Source organism: Silene latifolia, chromosome 3, assembly GCF_048544455.1.
Source record: "Silene latifolia isolate original U9 population chromosome 3, ASM4854445v1, whole genome shotgun sequence".
Taxonomy (NCBI): Eukaryota; Viridiplantae; Streptophyta; class Magnoliopsida; order Caryophyllales; family Caryophyllaceae; genus Silene; species Silene latifolia.
The window spans coordinates 30,060,702-30,068,802 of record NC_133528.1 but is presented as its reverse complement, the minus strand read 5'-3'; the positions used below and the strand labels follow the sequence as shown (position 1 = coordinate 30,068,802).

The following is an 8,101-nucleotide window of genomic DNA, read 5'->3' as shown; positions in this document are numbered from 1 at the left end:
GGTCAAATACTGGTTGAGCAAAGGGACTAGCAGAAACACGTATGAAAATTTCGGAGTTTCTAATTAAAATTTATCAAAAAATTTCAAAATTTTTATACTATTACCTACAAGTTCCCCTTAAATTTTCCGTCCCACTAACTTCAAATCTGGACTCTGTCACTGCGGTCAAATAATCTCTTAATTCCCTAATCTCAACGACTAATTGATGCATACAAGTTTCGAGCCGGTGACAACACATGGACAAGAGGGTGCATGCGCAATACGTGCTTCAACGAAGTTTCCTCGATATTTCCAACATTTGTTTTTACTACAACAAATTCACATATTTTAATACTACTATCTTATTATACTCTCTCACATACCTAATAGAGATGAGCTTATAGGAGGAGTACCATATTAAGTACTGTAATTAACAGTAAAAAAAAAGTTATTGCATGAACCTTAAAACTTACACCCTCTCCCCTCAATTATTTGTTTACCTTTTTTTTTTTTCCATAAAACTATTTTAATTAAAGGTAAACAAATGAATGAGACGGATATGATAGAGTAAATTACAAAGAAAGATTAAGATCTAAGAGAATCCTACCATCTTTACTAGGAGTAGTACTAATTATATTGACATGTTGTTCTTCTTCTTCTTCTTCAGCTTTGTTAAGACCAACTTCTTGTGATGTTTTAGAGCAACCTGCAACATGATTATCACCAGTTTTAACAACCACACCTTGTTCACCAAAATCTTCTGGCTCAAAACATGGCTGCCAAACTGCACCCTTACCCTTACTCTTGTCTTCTTTCGTCGGTAGTTGTCGTCTTTCACTCATTCTACGCGGCTCAATCCCTAAGAGTTGATCGCGAATATCCTTAGCTTTTCTTATAAGGGAAAAGAACTGCTCCATCTTTACATCTTCACTTTCATCGATACCGTCTTCGTTGTCGTTCAGATTAAGGTTTATCCTCCTCCTCTTGCTTTCTGTCTCCATGGTTATTGTAATCAACTACTTGAAATTCGAAACACGCGTTTTGCGTAGTTTCAATGGAATTTGGAGAGAAAAGAAAGGAAGGGTGAGTTTTGATTATTGAATGAACAAGCTTTATGATGACATATTAACCAAACTACACATATATATGTAAAGATTTGTAAATAGAAAACAATTGGAGAATGTAGTTTATGTTGACTAGTTGTTTATACTTGTTTAAAATGACCCCGTGAATTGTGTCTTCCTTTAATTTTTAATACGGTATGGGAGACAAATTGTATTTTTCCGTTTTGGAGGTCCAAATCAAGCAGGTGTTGTTTTATGTGGACCCATCTTTGATGACGCTTTTTTTCGTACTACTCGGTGAATATGGAATTTAGCAATTAATATCGGAAAAAATACTTGTGTCCTTCGTGAGAACCGTATTCCTTATATATATCCTTTATATATATAAAGACAACCCGTCAAATAAAATATTATAAAGGTTTAGGTGGGAGAAACACGGTTCTCCCGACGGACACATGAATTTTTCTTAATATCGTGTATAATTACAAATTTTTGTTTAGGACGGTAATATTCGTTTGGATGATTAAACGGATCCAAATAAGTGTATTTATGATAAAAAAAAAATAGTTTCTCGGTATATAGGTATATTACCTAGTAGTGCTATTTAAACCCATTTTATGATTAAAACGGATATTGTCGTGTTAAGCAGGACGAGCTAGTGTACAATAACTCGGTAAGTGGTTCATTTTTCTTAAAGTCTGATTTCTAAGGTCAAGACGAAAAGTCTTTAAATGTTTAATTAGGTGAAATTGGAGTGAAAGGTAGTGCATGTTCATTTTAGGTAATTGCTTATTAGGAGTATTTTTATTTTATTTTTGTCAAGTGAGGCTTTTAAGACAAAAGGACAATTTTAATATGTCACCCTTCTCTACAAAAAAAATTCAAATTCAACTAAATGATAATTATCATAGGCATCAAGTCATCAACCATCGTATTCGACTTACGTCATTAAACCGTTTGACGTCTTATTCTTCTCCCTTACTCTTGAGTAAGGCTGTGTGACAGACCTCGCGTCGTTAAATATTAAACGGATTGTAGGTTTTGTTGTGTAAGGGAATAAAAAACGATCTTATATATTCGCTTGATATATTTCATTTGTATACGTCTGTTCAATATACGTAGCAGTACTTTAATTATACATATGAAAACGAAATAAATAAAGTAGTAGAAATTTGCAAAATGAAAGGACTATTAGTGCATAGTGCATAATAACGTTTTGACGAGGGTTAGATTATTCAACAAAGAAGTTTTATGGAAAAATTACGGTCTGGACCGTTTGGTGAGAAAGAGTTGGGCAACTTACGTAGTTGCGTCATTGGGATGACATGAGCCTCCACCAACATTCAAAGAGAATATGAGATAGGCATGACGTCATCATATTATGCTTGATTGCTTCTTTCTTAATTAAACAAACATTAATCATACAATGAAACACAACGTGTGAAGATGAAACTTTGATTATTCTGACTTGATACTATCATTAACAAGCGGTGAAAATTATGTTTGGTATTGTTCTCGAATTGGATTAAGAGCGTTTTATAGGATAAGACATTAAGACGGTCTGTTGATTAATCAAATAGTCATTTATTATAAGAAGTTAAGTAGGGAAAGATTTTCAACATTATATTACTAATTATAGCAAATATGAGTTTTAACTCTAATTTGTCATGATATATTCTCAACAAACTTTTCTTACTTAACTTTTTATCATGTGCCCTTAGGCCTTAGAACACATGTTAGAAAATCCGATAAAACTAAGATACTTTAGTCACTATTAAGATTACAAGGGTATGTAACGAAATAAAAGCCATGTAGTACGGAGTAGTTTTTAGTGCTTTGAGCTCAAATCGTTTGTATAGTGTTGAATTAATTTGAAATCCGGTTTAACTATTCGTATTTTATACCAGAATTGTAGAATTGTTGAATTGTAGGATCTACTGTGATTTTAAGATGAATTTTTGTCCCAAATAAATCGAATTATTAGATCATATAATCTTAAATCTACCTAACATTAGAATCGGTCATATCATTCCAAATTGTAAGATCGAGATAGTGTAAAAATCGAATCAAAATTTTGATAATCGTTGAAACATTTTACAGCCTTCCTTTGGCAACTATAAAAATAATGAGAAAGGATCCTCTCCATTTCCTCTCTTAAACTCATTTAATAATATTTTTCCCACAAAGCCCCATTATTCCTTTATTTTCACCCATAAATTTTGAGTCATCCAATGATGCCAGAATTCGATCTAGACCATCGAAAGGAAATGACCTCTCCATTTCTTTTTAAAAAATGGAGAAAAACTTTCCTCAAAAATAATGTTGCTGGTCGACTGCCGTCATCGTCAGCACTTTTGCACTATGATGAAGTTTTTAATAAATGAGTGCAATTTGTCAAAGAGATTCGCATTACGGATCTTACGTAGTACTCCCTCCGTCCCGGTCAATTGTTGTCCTTTCGTTTTGGCACAAAGATCAAGGAAAGAGGAGAGGGCCAATAATTAAATGACAAGTGGAACAAATTGAATGAGAATGATCAAATTACTCATCAAGTTCATTCTTAAAATAGAAAGGACAACAAATGACTGAGACACCCAAAAATGGAAAAGGACAACAAATGACCGGGACAGAGGGAGTAATAATCAATTGCGGTAGGGTGTTATCGGGTGAAGCTCAAATTGGGTGTTACCCTCTTACATACATTTTTTTTTGGGAAATTCTACATGATACTCATCAATTTTTCGACTTTCTACATGGTACCCCTACACTTTTTAAAACATATATGGTACCCCTAATTGTTGTCATTATCCCTAAGTGTACCCCTAAACTTTATTTTTTATCAATTAAACTCAGTTTTAGGCGTTAGATAATGACTTGAACACGTAACCAAACTTGTCATTTATTATTCCATGACCTAAGGACTCTATTGGCCTCAATATCCATCTCGATCCTAATATTTATTGATATATATGGGCTAAAAAGTTTTTGACGGAAAATTTATTGATTGCTTGCCAAATTATCACGTCCAAAGATGGATATTGAGCCTAATAGAGTCCTTATGTCATGAGATGATAAATTCCAAGCTTGGTTACGCGTCCAAGTAGTCATTTAACGCCTAAAACCAGGGGCGAAGGTAAGTAGTAGCAAAGGGTAGCCCTTGCTACCCCAAACTCAGAAAAATCGATGAAGAAGATGATTTTACGCTACCCTAAAAAGCAACTGACTGTTAATAAAGCATAAATTAAAACAAGACTGCAAACAACACGTCAATCTGCTTTGGTGTAGTGGTAAATGTTTTCTACCTAACACTTAAGAGAACATGGGTTCGACTCCCACTTGAAGCGTTTTTTTCTAAATGTTTTTTATCTAGCTTAACCTTACTTGTCTTCTCATTCGACTTTTAATTTATCTATTTGTTAATTTATTTTTCTTTCTCCTAATCTTATCTCCTCTTATTCCTATGTTACTTCTTTCATCACTTATATTTTAATTGCTTCTCATTTTATCAAGTTTGGTGTATATATTCCGTATCTTCTTCTTAGTTCATTTATTTTTCCATTATCATGATGATTCTTTATTTCTCTGAAACTCTCTTACAGTGAAAATTTGACCAAAAACTAGTTTGTTAAATGCATACGAAAACATATAAAATTTGATAATGATATAATACAATCATATTAAATGAAATCCTTCATATTTTAGTTATACTTGATGGTCAAACGACTTATTCACACAAAAGATTTAATTGGAAACAGTAATCTTCTAAGACGTGAGAAATAATTAATAACATACGGAGTAGCATATAGTCATAGCTGCAAAAAAAATTTATCGTATGCTCAAAATGAAAGATAGGATTAATAAGGATAATAACAAAACAAGTCGTTTGTAAAAAATCTACTTTTTTAATTTTACGCGTCTTTTAGCTGAATTTTTTTTCAAATAACTTCGCTACCCCATATTTAAAATCCTGGCTTCGCCCCTGCCTAAAACTGAGTTTAATTGACGGAAAATAAAGTTTAGGGGTACACTTAGTGATAATGACAACAATTAGGGGTACCATGTATGTTTTAATAAGTGTAGGGGTACCATGTAGAAAGTCGAAAAATTGAGGGGTACCATATAGAATATCCCTTTTTTTTTAGGAACTCTCACATACATTTTTAATTGAAGGATTCTCACTCATCCCATGTGAGAGGGTGACGCCTAAATTGAGTGCCACCCGATATCGCCGTTACATTTTCCATCAATTGTGTCACTTTATGCGTTTAATGCTCATTTAGTCTTATACTTCTATAAAAACTACCCAGGCTTTTAAAGACGATTTCCTATCAAGTTATTGAGTTATCATTTTACTATTAGAAGTAAAAATGTTATTCAAAGTGATAAAGTCGGTACAGATAAAATGATCTACTAATTAAAAAATGATCACAACCAGTCACATATGATACGATTATTATAAAAATGTGCCGCAAATAAAAGAGCCACCTTATGTCATTATCATGGTAAAAAAATGTTGTGAAGCACGTAACGAATACGAAAAAGTGATCTCTCAATGACTTACTGCGATGTCGTTTCTCACTAGTTATTGTATAAAAACACGAGAATTATAATTAGGTGTCTTGAGAAAGTCTAATCTATTTGAATGGCACAAAGAGACGTAATAAAACATTGTGTAAAATTTTACTCCCTCCGTTCTGGTCATTTATTGTCCTTTGTTTTTGGCACAAAGACTAAGGAAAGAGAAAGTGTTCATTTACTAAATGACAAGTGGAATAAATTGAGTATGAATGATCAAATTGCTCATCAAGTTCATTCTTAAAATAGAAAAGACAACAAATCACTAAAACACCAAAATATGGAAAAAGACAACAAATGACCGGTACGGAAGGTGTAATTTCTTATAACATGTTAAGAACCAAAACTTGAAATTGAATTCTATACTGAAACATTTAAAGTATTTGGAAAATCTTAGAAACTGGAATTGAAATAGTATCACGAGATTGGGGATGTTTGGTAAAGTGCATATTAGCTGATTTTTAGCATATTTATCAAGGGTTATATCATGTTTAACCAATCAGTATTTTTTTTTTAAAAGAAAAGTACCTTCTATGTTTATTCACCCACTAGGGGTAGAAATATAAATGTTTTCTTACAAAAGGAGTAAGCAAATTACATAAATAGAATTGAGGCAATTAATCAACTCATCACTATCCTTAACCTTTTCCATTAACTTGAAGGTGCTTAACAAGAGCACAAGGAGTAGATTTTTAACCCGTAAAAAAAAAGAGTGTTTCGTTCCTGCTAGATAACATAGGTAATGGCTGTAAGGCAATAATAAAACCAGCTCATTTTCCAATGCTTCCTCGACCCTCGTGGTACACCACTTAAGCTCCTGTCAAAGTTCAGAAGATCTGCCACACACTTACATCCATCTCAACATGCTTCTCCATAATTCATCAGAAAAAGCATTTTACTTGCCTCAGTCATCCCCTTTATCTAAAGAATACCCCAATTGACCCTGCTAAAGCCTCTTCTATTTATGCAGTCAATAGTAGACAGTTTCCTTTCTAGAGCCAGACATTTATGAAAGCTGTGCTTAGGTAAAACAGTAGTATCCTAAACAACCTTAGCCCATCTCAGTGTCTCAAAGTTATCCTTTGCATCAACATAGTTGGCCAACGCATGCACCAGCAGCTGCATCAACATCCCCGTGTAGTTGTAGAAAGTAATTATGAGTATGCAACAGTCCCCTCCAGCTCTCGGAATGATGAGAGCTAATTGCAGTCGTCCAAATGGTTTCGTGCTAATTGCATTCTATTCCGACTTCTAAGTGGACCAAACAGAATCAGTTATCAATATGCCAATTTTAGTGTTTGGTAAATAGCATATTAAAACAGCTTTTGTGGGGTCAATTTGCTGCTTGCCCTAGCTATTGGTTAGCATATTCTAACATAGGAGATTTTATTTCATTTACAAAGAAAACTAACCATCTACTAATCGTTATCTGCCAAATACAAACACTAAAACAATTTCTGTAAGGTAATTATAATTACTGTGATCACTTTTACCAGCTCATACATTTTGTAGCAATGAAATTTCTGTAACAAAACCATTTATAATAGTGGCGGAGCTAGTAATTGAATTCAGCGAAGGAAAACTGGTAATGGTATAAGGGATCAGAACTCGAATTGTTTTTGAAAATTTGACTAAGCGATTTTCTTTTGTCAACAAGGACAAGCGCCCCTATTAACCCCCTAACTCCACCACTGATTTATATGTTTCTGATAGTTAAATAAAGTTAATGGTCAACCCACTCTACACAAATAAGATTAAGAATAAGTTTGAATACTATATTTATTCTTCAAACTCTCGGTATAACGACCTTACACAAAACTTTATGTAAATTTAATTTTTAACAACCAATTTTTACCATCTTTTTAGTTTGTGGATTAATTTTACAATTTTACACACTATTCATATAAAACGGCCTCTAGGAAAACCAATAACATTTTACCAAATAAAAATAAACAAGTAGATTCATTACTCCATCGGTCTCGGTCATTTGTTATCTATTCATTTCGGCACAAAGACAAAAAAAATGAGAAAAAGAATGATAAGAAGAGGAGCTATCTCACATGTCAACTTGCCCATATCACATACCACATTTATCCAGTTATCAAAATTTACCAAAAGTAGAAATAAATAACAAATACAAAGTGATACTTTTCAAAACGGAAATAGATAACAATTGACCGGGATGAAGGGACTGGGAGTATTATTTTTACCCATTTTGAGGTCCATCATCAATGATCCAATTCTTCTTTATTCATTGCATATGCCGACCAATATATTTGTTTATTTTTAATTTTTATTTTTTATTATCTAGTACACACTATGTTATTTAGATGGGCATCTTTTGGGTACCCCATAGATCAAACCTTGCAAAGTGGGTTTTTCATGGTATATTAGTCGGTAGACGTCCAAATTAAATGGATCTAGGTTATACAAGTTCAGTTTTTAGTAGTGTGATGTGCCAAGTGTTATTGAACTGCACATTT

General features: G+C 33.1%; 1 protein-coding gene across 1 annotated transcript; it reads right to left on the bottom strand.

The window, feature by feature from the left end:
• Positions 1-249: 249 nt before the first annotated feature.
• LOC141647479 (uncharacterized) lies at positions 250-1,250 on the bottom strand. Its single transcript, XM_074455689.1, has 2 exons — positions 776-1,250; positions 250-685 (listed from the first exon to the last, which is right to left on the bottom strand). Exons 1-2 carry the CDS (start codon positions 978-980, stop codon positions 552-554), a joined length of 339 nt encoding a protein of 112 aa, XP_074311790.1. The 5' UTR covers positions 981-1,250; the 3' UTR covers positions 250-551.
• Positions 1,251-8,101: the final 6,851 nt, after the last annotated feature.

Bases quoted from the DNA above. Each gene is read 5' to 3' on its own strand.
- LOC141647479 (XM_074455689.1), bottom strand. From the start codon at position 980: ATGGAGACAGAAAGCAAGAGGAGGAGGATAAACCTTAATCTGAACGAC. The intron at 686-775 runs GTAAGGGTGCAG...ATCATGTTGCAG, and splicing joins GAAAGAAGACAAGAGTAAGG to GTTGCTCTAAAACATCACAA.